At 42.8% G+C, this 17,423-nt stretch overlaps 1 protein-coding gene across 1 annotated transcript; it reads left to right on the top strand.

Moving 5' to 3' along the window:
* Window positions 1-11,648: 11,648 nt before the first annotated feature.
* On the top strand, window positions 11,649-14,841 carry CITED2 (Cbp/p300 interacting transactivator with Glu/Asp rich carboxy-terminal domain 2). The gene is made up of 2 exons (XM_053382057.1): window positions 11,649-12,161; window positions 12,822-14,841. Exon 2 carries the CDS (start codon window positions 12,829-12,831, stop codon window positions 13,540-13,542), a length of 714 nt encoding a protein of 237 aa, XP_053238032.1. The 5' UTR covers window positions 11,649-12,161; window positions 12,822-12,828; the 3' UTR covers window positions 13,543-14,841.
* The last annotated feature ends 2,582 nt before the right edge of the window (window positions 14,842-17,423 follow it).

Here is a 17,423-nt window from a genome sequence, read left to right as displayed (position 1 = left end):
AACTACTATTCACAGAGCTGGTGCACACATAATGCTAACTAGGACTAGTATGAACAGACTAAAGAGCTGTTCATCAGTGGAACCAACTCCCTTGGGAGGTGATGGGCTCTCCTTCCTTGGAAGTTTTTAAGCAGAGGTTGAATGGCCATCTGTCTTGGATGTTTTAGTTGAGATTCCTGCATGGCAGGGGGTTGGACTAGATGACCCATGGGGTACCTTTCAACTCTACAATTCTATGATTCTGTGACTTAACGTAAATAGGCAAATGTGTGTGTTCCAGGAAAGGAAATCACACTCACTTTGCTGCTCTGGCCCTGCTACTGAGCTCCTCTGAGCAAAGCTCAGTGACTTATAATGTTCTCTGAACCTGGACTCACAGTTTTTCTCCCTCCAGATGAACCGCACGCTACAACCAACATCTGATCTTGGATTTACAGTTTTTGACAAGCTGCAGGCCCAGGTTTGGACAACACACTAAGCCAATTCATCACTTAGGTCACAGCAGAGCAGCGGTAGAAGAACCAAAGGCACGGAGTGCAGTGGCAGCCATTTTCTCCACAGGAGCCCTTAACCTCACATTTTTGTGCTATGTCATTCTTTGACTTAGTGTTACGTGTGAAGCAGCTCCCAGTCCTACTGGAGGGCAGAGGGAGGGCACAGTCCAAGGCTTGCTTTCATCATGCTGAACTGTTGTTTAGCATGGCATCTGAACATGGCCATTGCCAATTGAGTTAAGCCAAAAATGACCCCGATATACATTTCTGTCACTCTACGTATACAACATAATTACTTCATAATATATTTTGGTGATTTCAGCATGATAAAGGCATTTTTTCTTGTCTAAAACTTGTAATAATGGAAGACATGGCCTATTTTTTATTGTTTGTGGTTCCTCTGATAGTACTGCAAGTAAGCCATAGTAAACTGGCAATTTAGGGAGACATTTTCAGTGAGAGCTTTCTAGGTAAAACCTGAGGACACTGCAGTCAGTGCTGGCAGGGATAATTGATTCTGGAAACTTAAAGGGAAGCAGGGGGCCTCAAGGGCTAACAGCACAGATAATTTAAGAAGAATCTGGGTGTCAAGTATCTGAAAACAGAGAAGAATAGGAGAGAGTTAGTGTGTGGAGGAATTACTGGCAAGGGTTTGGAAATGATAAATTAATGTAGAAAGTATTTAACCAACTAATCTTCAATAAAACCAGAAGACCAATATAGTCTTAATACTTTTGCACCTCCTGCTGCTAATTATTATTAACATCTACTGAATTTCATTAACTTAAGATATACACTCCTGTATGTCAAATGATCATGGAGAAGATTTACATTAAACTAATGTATCTTTCATCCAAAAATAGCAGCAGTACTCAAAATATTGTAAGCTGTATTTATTACAATGATCATTTTTAGATGTAATTTGAACTTATAAAAATATATACAATTTAAAAGAAGCTAACAGGAGCTATATAAGGGAGGTAAAACCCATAGAATGCCCCCTGTATGTAGCACTCTGTTATTCTTAATTTTCTCTGGATTATACTTAATATACAAGTCAAAGTGAGGATGTACAAGAACAAATATGTTCACTGAGATAAGAGAGTATAGAGAATGTTCACAAAGGCCAACATTGCACAAAAAGCAGATATAGAGATACATCTGTTTCTGGGCTACACCACTTCAGACTACTGGCTGGTGATGACATCACTGAATGACTCATCAAACAAGCCTTCATGTGAAAAACTAGCACATCAGGGGAAAAGCTAATAGAAACCTTCACCTTGACATCTAGCTGTCTACAAAACTTTTGTATAGAAAAGGTTGGGTGTTTTGGTTATTATTTTCTGTCATGGGAGCTGCCACATTTGAACTTGGACAGCCCAGAAATTGGTATATTTTCTCAGCTACAAACACTAAGCCAGGCATAGGCAAACTCAGCCCTCCAGATGTTTTGAGACTACAGTTCCCATCATCCCTGACCACTGGTCCTGTTACTTAGTGATGATGGGAGTTGTAGTCCCAAAACATCTGGAGGGCCGAGTTTGCCTATGGTTGCACTAAGCCAAAGTAACAGTACAAATAGGATGCTTGGTATGTTACTTGGTCACAATGCATAAGCTCTACACCAGAAAACTAGTAGTATAAAAATAATGGGCTGCATGAAGGCATAGGGACGGGGGGGACAGGGGACACACAAGCATGTGACTAATACACCACCTCTGACAGAAACACATATTGGCCTTGTTTGGATGTTAGCTTCAATCTCTTGCATTCCATCCTCCTCATCCATTATGACTGTCTGCAAGAAATCCATAGAATCATGGAGTTGGAAGAGACCCTGGGGGTCATCTAGCCCAATCCCCACTGCAGTGCAGGAATCTCAACTAAAGCATCCATAGCATATGACCATCCGACCTCTGCTTAAAAGGAATGAGAGTCCACCACCTTCCGAGGGAGTTCGTTTCACCATCAAGCAGTTCTTACCATCAGAAAGTTCTTCCTGATGTTTAGTCAGAATCTCCTTTCTTGTAACTTGAAGCTATTGGTTTGGGTCCTGTCCTCAGGAGCAGGTGAAAACAAGCTTGCTTCTATGTGACAGCCCTTTAGATATTGGAAGATCACTATTAAATCTCCTCTCAGTCTCCACTTTTCTAGACTAAATATACCAAACTCCCTCAACCATTCCTCATAAGGCTTGGTTTCCAGACCCATTATCATCTTGTTCACTCTCCTCTGCACACATTCCAGCTTGTCAATATGCTTCTTAAACTGTGGTTCCCTTCATTTCATTCAGGCCTTAAAAAGTAATGATAGTGCATACACATAAATACCTGAAAAGAGTTAGCAATCTCTGACATAAATAATATATGTAATGGATTCCATTTTGCTTGTTCTAGCTTGTATGCTTTATATAGTCCTAGATGTTCTGCCCATGTATATGTCAAACGTGTTAAATAAAACTGGATGAGCTTTTTTATTATTTTCCCATTTTAATTTTGATTGCAGTTAGAAATATGACTGGTCGTTGTTGGGGTCTTTTGTTTGCTAGTTCTAAAGTTGGTTGGATAGACAACTCATAAACAGTGATCTTTCTTTCAAATCGCCTTCACTGTGAGAAAAGCTGTTCCCAGTCTCCAATTTCATACGGGAGAAGCTCTGGAATAGGGTAATGATGGCTAACCTCCAGAGGCATGAAATTAATCCTTTTAACTTTAAAGGAAGATGAAGCATTTTAAGTGTGCTGGAACAAAACCGAAGGAAACAAATGGTGCAAACAGCAATGTTCACTCTGTGGTTTAAAATCAAATGTGTGCTATGCTTAACAAAAATTATAATTCAGATTCATTCTCCTTCCAGTTCATGACTGTTTACTTAAGTTTTTATCTTAGGCCAGATATCTGCTTTAATTTGGTTCAGGTTAGGTCCAAACTAAACATAACATGGCATTTCTGCTCTTCCTGCCTTTTTTGTGGTTTAAAAACAGCTGCTGAGGGGTGGGGACAATTGGATCTGGGCCACAGTAATGGAGAAGAAAAGGGTAGCCCTTTTTGGTGTGTCAATTGGCTGGCTGACATCACATGCACACCCTAATCACCACAGGGACAGGCGGGGAGAAGGTGAGTACAATACGGGTATCTATCTCCCTGTTTTATGATGAAGAAAATTTTAGTCAGGGAAATGCTGTGAATGAAGAACTAGTGCCAAGTCCACCAGTACCCCCCAATCCAATTTGTGGGCCCTACAGTTGCTTTTTGAGAGCTGGACCATAAAGAAGGCTGGTCGCCGAAGAATTGATGCTTTTGAATTATGGTGCTGGAGGAGATTCTTGAGAGTCCCATGGACTGCAAGAAGATCAAACCTATCCATTCTTAAGGAAATCAGCCCTGAGTGCTCACTGGAATGACAGGTCCTGAAGCTGAGAGTCCAATACTTTGGCCACCTCATGAGAAGAGAAGACTCCCTGGAAAAGACTCTGATGCTGGGAAAGATGGAGGGCACAAGGAGAAGGGGACGACAGAGGACGAGATGGTTGGATAGTGTTCTCGAAGCTACCAACATGAGTTTGACCAAACTACGGGAGGCAGTGGAAGACAGGAGTGCCTGGCGTGCTCTGGTCCATGGGGTCATGAAGAGTCGGACACGACTAAACAACAACAACAACAGTTGCTTTTTAGCAAAGATTACAAACATTGGGAGATGCAGTCATAGATGTGCAGTTTGGCCCCTAGTTTAAGGATGCAGTCACACACAACACATTTTTGTTCATCTCTCAGTGACAATATCACATAGGCACTTGTAGCTGTGAAAGAGCCCTCACTGTGCAACAGTACATACAACTTTCACATCAGCTCATACACAGTATTTTTCATTGCAGGCAATGTATATGTCTGGTGAGCCAGCTCTTTTTTCATTTATGCTGCTTTTGATATTTTAATAATGTTTTCCATTTTAGTTTGATGCTATTCCACTTATTAATTTTATTGTCGGGAGCTGCTTTGAGTTCTTTTTGAAGAGAAACTGTGGTACAGATCCCTAGAATAAATGTATGCATATATGAGGATATAACAGGGAAGCAATTGGGAAAAATGGATCATTTATTAGAATTTATCCAGCTCCCAAAACAATGTTTGTGCATTGATAGTCAGAAGGTTTTTTGAGTGACAGTGAAGGCTCTTCTCTGTTCCAACTATATTTTGAGAAATGATAGCTCCCAGTGAGTCATCTGTAAAAAGGAAGAATAGGAAAGATTGGTGGACATCCCTAGGCCTGGTCATCCTCTTGTTGCTCAAGTAGAGCTTTGCCCTGCCAGCCACTCTCAGGCTGCTGTCCATCAAAGAAGTCCTCTGTGAAGAGGGTTCCTGAAGTGATGCTGGAAGTGTCCATGTTTCCCTGTGACTGCTGCCATTCCATCACTTTTGTTCTGATTTTGCTCAGAAATGTTCTTGGCTACTTAAAATAAAAGTTAGACCCCTCTTCTCCTAAAAGCATGTGAGAAGACTAAGAAGGAAACAACACTCAGGGTTGAATCCAACAAAATAGTAAGAATAGTAGACAGCAAAATCAATGGACCTTAAGTCCAGTGACTTCAAAGTATCCAATCTGTGTATGTCGAAGGGTGCATCTGCATTATACATTTAAAACAGTATCGTGCCACTTTAAATAGTCAAGTCTTCCCTCAAAGCATCCTGGGAAGTGTAGTTTCTTAACGGTGCTGAGAATTATTAGGGGACCCCCAGCTACAATTCCCAGAGCTCTGTGAGGAGAATGGGGATCTCTTAGCGCCCCTGACAAAACTGCAGCCCTGGGTATTCTTTGGGGGAGACCGTGATTGTTTAAAGTGAAATGATTTGGCTTTAAATGTATAGTGCAATTGGTAGCTAAGTTGGTTCAGCCCTTGATCAAAAAAGTCTGCAACATATTGATTCTTTCCTGGAATCGATTTGTTAACAGGATTCTTCTAAAAAAAACCCAACAGCAACACACAAAATATTCAGAATTCAGAGAAAACCAAACCCTGAATTGCACTAGTTAGCAATATAAGTATTTGCAGCTCCTGTTACAAAAGGGTGGAAAGAGCCTGTCTTGGCCTTAAATTCATTCTGCAACATCAGTTATCCAATGTGACTGGCAAAAGTCCAGAGAATGTAGTATCCGTGTGAGTAAACGCAGGCAACCCCCAATTTGTGCTGGAGTTGCGTACCTGGTCTCTGTGCGTGTCAGTGGAGTGCACATAGCACATTATGGCCCCGCCCCCTTTCTACCATCTTCCATGTCCAAAAGGATCCCCACATGGGTCAACGCAGTCGTGCGTCAACTGAATATGCGCAAAATGATCGCCATCTGTACCTTTTTAATAAAATATTTACCCTCTAATCCCATTTTACTTTCAACAATATGGTTAATGGTTTCTTTTCGTGTGTGTGTGTGTGTGTGTTGTTCTGTTGCATGTATTTTGTTTGTGAAAGCTCTTAAAAATTAAAAAATAAGCAGTTTTTAAAAATTCCCAAATTAAATAGTTAGCATTATATTTATTTTTCAAATTATACTACAAGTTTGATTTTGTTCTGCACAAAATGGGTCTAAAGTGATTCAAAGTGTCTGGATCAGTTGTGTCTGGATCAGTTACCACATTACTTTTTAAGGCAAGTAACGTGTTAAAAAATATTTAATAAGAACCAGAACTAAATTCATATTTTAAACTTTCAATTGAATTTTTAATTTATATGCAGTCTTCCTACACAACAGTCGTGTTAAAGTTGGTTTACAGTATGTTGTTGTTTAGTCGTTTAGTCGTGTCACACTCTTCGTGACCCCATGGACCAGAGCACACCAGGCACTCCTGTCTTCCACTGCCTCCCGCAGTTTGGTCAGACTCATGTTTGTAGCTTCGAGAACACTGTCCAACCATCTCGTCCTCTGTCGTCCCCTTCTCCTTGTGCCCTCAATCTTTCCCAACATCAGGGTCTTTTCCAGGGAGTCTTCTCTTCTCATGAGGTGGCCAAAGTATTGGAGTCTCAGCTTCAGGATCTGTCCTTCCAGTGAGCACTCAGGGCTGATTTCCTTAAGAATAGATAGGTTTGATCTTCTTGCAGTCCATGGGACTTTCAAGAGTCTCCTCCAGCACCATAATTCAAAAGCATCAATTCTTCGGCGATAAGCCTTCTTTATGGTCCAGCTCTCACTTCCATACATCACTACTGGGAAAACCATGGCTTTAACTATACGGACCTTTGTTGGCAAGGTTTACAGTATAGAAAAGAACAACAATGCATCGACAGACACCAATGAGCACTTCAATAATATCAACAACATAACAATGTACTTCAAAATAATAAGCAGTCGTTGGACTCCCTGCCCATCACCACCTTAAATATAAATAACTCCACTGTTCTGAACTGTGCAGATGCAATAAGGTAAAGGGACCCCTGGCCATTAGGTCCAGTTGTGACCAACTCTGGGGTTGCGGCGCTCATCTTGCTTTATTGGCTGAGGGAGCCGGCGTACAGCTTCCAGGTCATGTGGCCAGCATGACTAAGCTGCTTCTGGCGAACCAGAGCAGCGCACGTGGTGAACAATTAATATTCTTTGCCACCCTCAAATGAACTCTAGATCATGTTGAATTAGATTTATCATGAGTTTCCTTCCACTATGGCCCCATGCACTACATTGCCTTGCAGCTCTGTGGTATACCATGGGGTTATATGAGCTCTGTGTAGACATGGTACCTTTCAAGCATATTTGAAGCACATTTCACCCCTCAGAGAATTCTGGGCACAGCATTTTGTTGAGGGTTGCTGGGCACTGTAACTCCATGAGTGGTAAACCACAGTTCCCAGAATTCTTTGAATGTGCTTTAGTCCAGCTATCTGAGGCAGCTGGCACATGGGGCTCCCTTTCCACCACCCATTGTAATGAAACACTGCAAGTCCCCATGGAACAGGCATGTCCAAAGTCCATTTCGGGGGCCTAATCGGGCCCCTGTGGCGGTTTATTTCCAACTTCAAAAGAAACTCAAGAACTCCAACCTTAAAAGAAGCTCAGCAACAATCCTGAAAAAGAGCTCAACAACTTAGGGGTAAAATCATAAAAAAGCTCAACAACTTCAATCCTAAAAAAAAGGTCAACTTTGGTCAGCCCCCATGGCCCTTCACTTCATCTAATCTGGCCCTCTTTGAAAAAAGTTTGGACACCACTGCTATAGAACCAACAGGATGATGTGCCATCATGTGCAGGAGGTGGGGAACATGGCTGGATTGTCTTTTTTTAAAAAATTACAAGAAGAGACCAGTTAGCAATGCGGTTGTCGGGTCTGCTCTGTAAAAGGATCTGCAGGACTAATAATTCTGAGGAACTGATCTCATTCATGAGTGGATCAAATCAGGTGAATTCACTTGGAGGGATTTGTCCCTGGGTCCCTAGTAAATACCTAAGTCAAGACGTGAGTGACTAAGAAACCAGGAGACCCAAGCTGTTGAAAACCTTTCCCATCCTGTTTCTGAAGTGGCTCCCTGCTGGTGCAACCTTTATATCAAGAGACCAACCTCACAGAAAGAACCACAGTTTAAACTGGCCAGATTATGTTTCCTGCTGCCAGTGACTAACAAGGGATGTCACAGCATCAATGTTGATTTCTCACAGGATCACCAACTTGGATGTCCCCAACACCATACCCCAAGCCACCTCTTGTGCAAGGAGACTGTTAGGCAATGTGACAGAATTCCTGTCTGGTACACCCAAGACCAGATAACATATACCCAAAATTGGTGGATTGCTGGGCACAATACCTGAAAAGAAAGGTGGAATCATGATAGACCCCACTGGATCTATGATACTGTTGCGAAAAGAAAAACCCAAAAAGCCAGCTAATGTAACTGGAAGAGTTAAACTACACACCCTCCTGCCCTCCTCCCTCAGTAATTCATGCAAGGTCAGCATACTGATCCAAGATTAAATTCCGGAGGGCCCATTGTTTTCCTGTTTAGCAGCAGTAATAATACCAAATAATTTAGCTCTCAGCATCCCCTGGGACCAAGCGTCCCGTTTCACTGCAGTTTAATCCCCCACAACTCACGGTGTGTTCAGATGAATTCCCATATGAATACCAGAAAAATGGAAAGTCAAATAATAATAAACCTTCTTCCAGGACAAAACTCCACGCTGTCAGCTTCACCCTGGTCTTGGCAAACAAAGCTCCATATTAGGAGACTCCCTGCACTCAGGACTGCTTCTCACATGGCATTTTCCTCTAAAGATGGAAAGGATGGAAGAAAGTATACACACCTGATATCAGAGACCTGAGTATCTGTCTATAACTTTGATCTGGCAATTATGCAAGATAAATTACTCCAGCAATTATTTTAGCTGGCTGACTGTTTCATTCTGTTCTATTACTTTGTAGCTGTAAAGACAAGTCGACTTCCTTACTTTAGTGAATAAGGTACTTTTTTGTTGTTAGCATAGTTTTCTCTGCTTGCCCAACTCTAATTTAGTGATAATGGTACTGAAAGCATAGTCTCTGTTCTCATCAGAATCTTCTCATTGCAGCAGCCAAGTAGATCTGGGCAGCCAATACCCAACGTTTGTTGTTACACTTCAACTCTCATCACTCCCAGCCATCATGGCTTATGGTCAGGGTTGGTGGGAGCGGTAGACTGTCAACATCTGGAGGGTACTACTTTTGCTACGCCTGATGTAGGAATGTAGAGCATTAACAGAGCAATACTATGCATGTCTACTCACAAGTAAGCCTCGCAGAATTCAATGAGACTTAACTGTCACCTTTGTGTGTATATCAAGAATGACTACCTCGCAGGCTAGAATTGGGCTCTCCAAGACCCCAATAATTTGGCAATTAAACAAACACATTATTTATTTTTTAAAAATTGTTCTGCCAGGTTGTTGTGAAGAACTCACCAGCCCTCCAAAAATCAGGTGCCTCTGCCTTGAGTCACCTTGCAGCAGCGCCTATATTATATTATAGTTTCTTTATTACATTTATATCCCTCCTTTTCATTCTCCCTTTCCCTATGTCATCCTTAAAACACCCCTGCTAGGTAGGTGAGGCTGAAAGACAGTCGCCCAGTGAGCTTGAACCATGGTCTCCCAGGTCCTTGTCCAGCACTCTAACCATTTGGTAACACTGCTTTGAAGGCCATAGAGCACAGGAAACAGGAAATAACACTTATCCCTAAGACTGTTTTGCAGCTGCACAGCACCAGACGATGAGGCTCCTTGGCATGGGAAAAATTACAACACTGTAATAGGAAGCAAAATGCTGGAAGCCCACCCCCACCCCTGCCTGGTCAAGTTGCTTTAATGTGTGTGGAGTGTGGGGGTGTGTTAGCTGACCCTTGTATATAAGATTACAGCCCAAGAAGGCAACATGCCTAGGTGCGACAACCTTAGGAGTCCATCTGGCTTCAAATCCATACTCAAACATGAAGCTCACCCTGGCTCGGTTACTACCTCCCAGCCTAACCTACTCCACAGGCTTATTGTGAGGACACAATGGGGAGGAAATAGGCAGGATATGCGGCAGTTGCATTAAACAAACAAATGCAGTATTATATAGGAAGGCGCATGGTGTCCTTTGCTAACTGCCACAATACTTGAGGATGCATTTATTTATTATTATTTATTAAATTTGTATACCAACCTTCATCCATAGATCTCAGGGCAGTTCACAGCATTAAAATACGAGATAAAAATGCATAATAAAATCAAGAACGAAACAAACCAATAACACACACACCCCAAAAAAGTACTCAAAATAAGAATATTCCAATACTATTGTGGATGAATGATTGTGCACCTCATTACTTTTGGATAATCCAAAGGGAATACTGGACTTTGCTCCCCATTCTGTCCTTCTACTTGGTATTCAAGAAGCTACAAAAACATCAGTACACTATGGATTGTCTGTACCAATACTTTAGGTCGAAGTCAAAACTACCCTATCAAGGATCTGACCCAAACGAACCCAGATCATTTAGTGTGAGCCATCCTCAGCTCTAGAGTTGTTTTTGTGGGGTAATGTGCAGACAGGCTGCCCATGGGGAAAAGTGGTGAAGTTTCAAACTTGCGGGTTAATATTTTAAGTTCACTGTGGTGTGGGTGGGTGTGTTGTGTATGAGAGACAGAGAGATGCGCAAGGTTGGCTGCCAGAGATGGGCTTCCGTCCCTGTATTATCAACTGTCTTGACCCTGCTAAGCAACGCTTCCAAGAGGGCGCCAGCACCACAGATGTAGAAAACATGCGGGCGGGTGGGACGTGCTTTATTCACAGAGCAATTATCGCGTAGCCTCCTTTTTACAGCCATATAAACCTGCCATGAGTGTTTGCTTACTGCAAAACCGATTGCCTCCGTAGATACCGGGAGGCCGGTCAATCCTGCAGAGCCGCCTTTAGCCCCAACCTCCCGAAGTAAGGGCAAGTATACACTGCTGTGGCTCATGTTTGTTTACTAAAAAAAAAAAAGGCGGGGAGAGGGAGGGGGGTGCCTGGGCCGAGGATCGCTGGATTTGTTTGCAGAGCAGAGACGCCTCCGTTTGAGTGCCAAAGCTACCAGCAAAATGTGCACGGAGAAGCCGCGCGCCGCCTCGAAAGCGTGGCTTGGATCTGGGTGTGCGTGCCCTGGAGGACGCGCTCCTCCAGGAATCCTGCAGGCTCTTTTTGTGCGGTTGTGCTTGCGCGCGCGCGCAACACACCACACCAGTATGCGTGTGCAGTCGGCAAAGGGGAGAGGCTGGGAATAAGTTAGCCCTTGCTCCAAAGTAGCCCTATTGAAGAGCCCTCCCTGTTACCACGTGCTGGAAGGGAGCGCAGCCATTGTGGGAAGATAAAGAAGGGAGCCAGCTTTCTCTGAAAATTCAAGGGCTTCAGAGTTGCCTCTCTCCAGGACTGGGGAAGGACGGTGACATTATATACAGATGGCTAATAATAATAATAATAATTCAGTACATAACAATACCCATATCGAATAACCCTGCAATAAATGTCCACGCTGGGAATGTACGACAGCCAGCACCCTAATAGCGTGATAGATCAGGGCGAGGGAAGGAATGTAAACAGATCGCGGCTGAACACGAAATGATGCTCCATCCATAATGGTGAGCGATGGCTCTCGCTGCGGCCAGGGTTCCAGTTCCCTCTCATCGCTCTTGCCCCCCGGCAGTCCCCCGATCCATTTCCGAGATCTGTGAAATGGAGGTCCTTAGCAAAGCGCGCCGACCGGAGGACATCAGCAAACCCACGTGTCACTCAGGCAGAAGGAACAGGATTCTTTGGATTCCTTCCAGTTCCGCCTGGCTTGTTGGGTTTTCTCCCCCCCCTTCTTCGCCTGCTCCAGGTTTTACTTCTGGTTGCCTGTGAAGGCTTTCGCTCCTCCCTTTTGAAATCCTATATTAGCTGTGGCCAAAGCTGGGTAGGAAATACAGCTCATTGTTGGCAAGTGCTGATGAGAAACGCGCCGAGGAGGGAAAGCAGCGGCTCTGAGACTGGTTTATGCAGCAGCAGCAGCAGCAGGAATAGCAATAATATAAAGATTATACTCCACTTACGCGAGCACAGAGGAGGGGAAAAGACAACCGCTTGCTCTATGCTGGGAGATCTTTACTGACTTATTTCAGCAACACGTTTGGAGCAAACAAGAGAGAGGGCGTGAGGTGAGTGGCGCGCAAAGTGGGGGTCTCTTTTTTTGACGGGGGGGGGCCTTCTTCCTGCAATGCGATCAATGGGGATGTTTGGAGGGGAGAGGGGGCCAAGGAGTGCATTTTCAGCAGGACCCCTCAATCCACTTCTTCTCGGATTGCAAACAACGCTTGCAGACTTTAAATTCCCAAAGTTGCTCTTGACAAGGAGAAAGGGAGAAGGTCGCGCGCCGCTCTGCCATTCTTATGTAAGCCGTTTCGTGCAAGGGCTTGCTAAAAAAAAATTTAAATAAAAGAAACGTACCCGGTTGGAGGCAAATGAATTCGGGTTGGGAGGAAGGGGGATTGTTGATGGTGTGCACGCTCATTTAGCTCCGGGGTGTGCACGAGTTGCGGTGGGAGGGATAGGCGGCTGTATCCTTCCCCTTTGCACAAGGTGCCTTCCTGCCTATTGCAGGCTGGAGAAAAGAAACCCAGAGCCGCCTGAGAACTGTAAGGAAACATTGCTGTCAGGAGGGAAGGACCTGTCCGGGGTAGAATTCGTGCCGCGAGGCGTGATTATCCTGCAGACGGTTTAGTGAGAAAAGCGGCGCTGGTTGCTGGCAAGCGCGCACGCACACACAATGTTTATCTCTTTCTTTCTTTCTCTCTCTCTGTAAACATTAACTTTTAAAGGCTGGAAATGGCAGACCACATGATGGCCATGAACCACGGGCGCTTCCCCGACGGAACCAATGGGCTTCATCACCACCCAGCGCATCGAATGGGAATGGGTCAGTTTCCCACCCACCACCACCAGCAGCAGCAGCAACATGCCTTCAGTGCCTTGATGAGCGACCATATACATTACGGAGGTGGAAATATGAATGCAAACAGTGGGATCCGGCACGCCATGGGGCCGGGGAACGTGAACGGGGGGCACCCTCCCAGCACCCTGCCTCCAACAGCGAGGTTTAACAATTCCCAGTTCATGGCTCCTACGGTTGCCACCCAGGGGGGGCCCTTGACGGCCAGCATGCAGCTGCAGAAGCTCAACAACCAGTACTTCAGCCACCACCCGTACCCTCACAACCACTACATGCCGGACTTGCACCCTGCCAGCCACCAGCTCAACGGAGCCACCCAGCATTTCAGAGACTGCAACCCAAAGCACAGCGGAGGCAGCGGCGGCGGAGGCAGCGGCGTGCCAGCCTCTGTGCCCCACGTCCCTGCAGCAATGCTGCCTCCCAATGTCATAGACACTGACTTCATCGACGAGGAGGTGCTTATGTCCTTAGTCATAGAAATGGGCTTGGATCGCATCAAGGAGCTTCCCGAGCTGTGGTTGGGACAGAACGAGTTTGATTTCATGACGGACTTCGTTTGCAAACAGCAGTCCAGCAGAGTGAGCTGCTGACTTCTTGCCAAACAAGATTTGACTTTTTTTATCTGTATGAATGAAAACATTCCCTCTAGACACAGTATTTCAAAGGCTTTTAGGAGCTCAAGTATCTGGGAAGCAGAGTAAACTATAAGCTTGTATAATTGTTTCCCCCCTTTTAAATTTGCTGCCACTTTTTTCTTCTTCTTAAACGTGGACACTCCATTATGCCCTCCCCTTCCCTATAATAATTTTAACTGATTCAGTCTTTTTTAGTAATTCCTCAGCTATAATTTCTTCACTGGCAACATACCAATTATTTCAACTGCTAGATATGAATATTGGCAAAGTGCTTAATATTGTGGATTTTCTATAGGCTATCATTTCAGATGACTGAAAACTGCATTCAAATTCTGAGTTGAAGGACAAAAATATTGCATTAGTTGGTTGCATGAACTTCAGGGTTGATTCCTGCACAAATACTGCCCTCTTGCTTTGTTTTTAACTATGCATTTGCAGTGAAACTAATTTTTTTTTTTAGTCTGCTGAACTGGAAGCTTAACAAATGTGGGCCAAACCCTCTCTGATCAGGAAAAATAGTACTGTTACTTAAACTCTGCTGTCTTCTCCCTTCCTTTCTTTCTTTCCTCCCTACCCCCCAATCTGTACAGACAATAATATAGTGTGAATGGAATGGTGTCTAGTTGTTGGGGAAAGCATTTCATAGGATTTTATTTTATTCTGGTTCTATCGTCAGCATATTTTCATTTTGGCATTGTGCTTACATAGTTTATTCAGTACAGGGGGGGCAAACTACTGTGTTGAAAGCTTTTTAGGAAATCTGACAGTATTTTTGTACAATTTTTTTGAGAACATACTTGTTAATTTATTCTATTTTAATTTGCCAATGTCAATAAAAAAAAGTTACCTGCTTTAATTTTTTCTAGACACCAGTTACCAAATTTTTTTCTTTAGAATTTTATTTTTTTCTCCTCTCCACCTCACAAATGTTTGATACATATAACCCATTTAACTTGTTGAGCTGTTGGGTTGTGTGAAACATTCTGAAAGAAAATCTACATGACACCATTGTATGCTATATGTCATGATCAGTGCAGAAAGTTTTTTTAAAAGGATTTAAGCCTAATTATGACATCAGTCTCATAAGTAACATTGTAACATGCCTGTGTGATTTTATCTAAAGTGAAATTGCCAAGAGGCAACAACTTTGTGATTTGCCAATTTACTTGCTTTAAATGTAGTCGTCCAGAATTATGATGCATAAAAGTATTTATTCTATTTATCTATTAAACTTTAATTTTATAAATACTCTCACTTATCTTATCCATAAGACTTGATTCTTCACGTAAATATATTTGCTGTCATGCAGAAGGGTTCAACAAAAGACAGGTTTTGTTCCCTCTTTAGCACCTAATGCTGTTAGCAAATGATAACGGAAAAAACCCCTTGCATTCCATGAGTTTTCATTGTGCAGAAAGAAGAGAAGTTGAACTTTGGTGGGAAATGTTTTCATTTGGCAAAGTTAAACGAGTCTTACTGTCTAGAAGGTGAATCGTGACACCAAAAATTAATAACTTCCACATTTTGGCATAGAAGAGCAGAAGCTGTGTATATACATTAAGGCAAGAGTAGGCACTATTTCCCCCCCAACAATAGCTAAGATCAGGTGAAATGCTGTTTCAGTAGTAATATGAGTAAAGGTGATATCTTTGACAATGGATTTAATCACTTTTTTTTTTTACAAGGTCACAGCAATTGAATGCGCTGACCTGACCCATCATTCACCAAACTCTCTTGTAGAATAAAACTGAAATACATGCAACAAGTTTAGACCTGTCCCCCTGTCTCATAGTAACTTCCAATACAGATGTGGTGGCATGTCATGGTTCAAGACTCCATGTGGGAAAAGCTTCTGGGAACAGAAGAATTCTTGGGTTTGAACTCTCTTGTACTGTATTTATAAAATAGAAAAAGGTTAGCTGGCCAACCATTCTTATTACTGCATCTAGATCTGTGGCAGTCAGCTTGGGTGTGTGTCTTGGTTTCCGTACTTTTTCTGTTGTAACACAAGGCTTGCCTTTGTCGCCCATCAACATTTTTTTCTTTCCAGGTGCCCTGCACCTGTTCTCTGCCATGTGGCCTTGGGATAGGTTCCTATAGAGGGGGGAGGTGGTGGTGAAAGATCAGGTGGTTGTGCCTTGAGAGAGAGAACGACTGGACTAGAACTTATTTTGGTTCTTCTAAGTCTTCCATATGAAGATAATTCAAAAATTTCCCCATGGTTTATGCTTGTGCATCAACAAAATCATTGAATATGGGATGGCAAGGGCAACTGAGAACAAGGGCATTGACATAAGCAAATAATCAATATTTGGGGTTGTGCATGCTTGGTTTCAAGCAGTAATTGCTTCCAGCCGTCTTACCATTACATTAGGATTTTATATTTTTGTCTGCATGTGCTATTTACAGGAATACAGGTATAGCTGTGTTGAAACCTTGCATCAGTTTATTTTAAGGCTCTCTAATCTGCATCTTTGACTTAGACTTAACAGAGGTCAAGTTTTGACCTGGATGGCTTGGGGTATTTGGCTAGGAAAGTGTGTGGATCCAAGATGGCTGACATTCTATACTTCTAAAAAATAGTTGCCTGGCTAATAAAGCAACTGAGGGGTCTAACATTACTTAACATGTTTTTAAACTAGAAGGCGTACTATTGGAATTTAAATACTCTGTGTAAACTTCCTGGGATAGTTCTGCTTTCTTTGGTGACTGATAGAGCAAAGAACTATAAAGTTATGTCTACGTATTTCTTTAGGTAGGAGATCCTTCAATAAGTGGCATCTCTTGATCATACAAGGAAAAACTTCTTGTTTACATGCACCAAACTGCATAATAAGTTTCAGTTTATCAGGTGCTACAAAGCTGTCAAACTCTGCTATCAAGTGTTTTTTTCAAAAAATATTTAGGGTTTTTGTAAATTTATTTAAAGGGAGAGCAATTTCATGTATTACATGGCCACAAGCTCAGATTTTTCCAGTGAGTGTACATTTGATTGGGAGTTATAGCCAATATTGGCTCTTTTGAGTTTCCATATGATATATGACAGTTCAAAGGTACACCTACAGCAGAATCCTGTGTACAATTACTTGGTAGTAAATTCCATTCACTGCTTTTAGAATTGCAACCTTCACACAGATCTTTCCATATAAAGCAACCCTAAGCTCCTAGAGAAGCTTAAAATATACTGGGAGTTGGATTACTCTAGTGTTTGTTTTGTAACAGTATATAAAGTCACAACACAGGTTCACATACAGCTGAAAAGCAACGTTTTGCACACATTTTCATGAACCCTGTCCCTGAGCTGAAGTTTGCGAAGCGCCAAAGCTTGACTCCTCAACTTCTGGCAGAACAGATCAGGTCCAAGCTGCTCCATAATATTTTCTGTAACTTTCTCTAATAATAAAAATAATAATAACTTTAGACCACTTATTTACACTAGACCAAAGTGTATAATTATGATGTGAGCAGTGACCTAGTTTGCCAGCCATTGCCAGATTATTTTGCAAACTAGGCTAGGGGAAAGAGTGTTACGTTCCTGTTTAAGTTGCTTATAGCACAGGAAACTTGACCTCTGTACTTTGGCTCTTTTTCAAAAAGTTCTCATATGGTACATGAGCTCTACTGTTCTTTAAGCCTTGGCCATAAATAGACTCGGCGCTTTATTTGCAATGGAGATCAACGATAAGCCGTGCGCAGAAGCAGCATAAGAGACACTTGTTAAGAAAATAGGTGCTGATGAATAATAAAACAGCGTCGCTCTCTTGCGGCGAGCGGTGACAGCCACTTTTGCTGGTGCTGAGAAAGACGTCTCGCTGCTGCCATGCAGCTGGCAAGAA

Source organism: Podarcis raffonei, chromosome 3 (genome assembly GCF_027172205.1).
Source record: "Podarcis raffonei isolate rPodRaf1 chromosome 3, rPodRaf1.pri, whole genome shotgun sequence".
NCBI lineage: Eukaryota > Metazoa > Chordata > Lepidosauria > Squamata > Lacertidae > Podarcis > Podarcis raffonei.
This window is presented reverse-complemented; position numbering and strand designations above follow the sequence as displayed.

Excerpts from the sequence above, each read along its gene's own strand:
- CITED2 (XM_053382057.1), top strand. The coding sequence starts at position 12,829 with ATGGCAGACCACATGATGGCCATGAACCACGGGCGCTTCCCCGACGGA.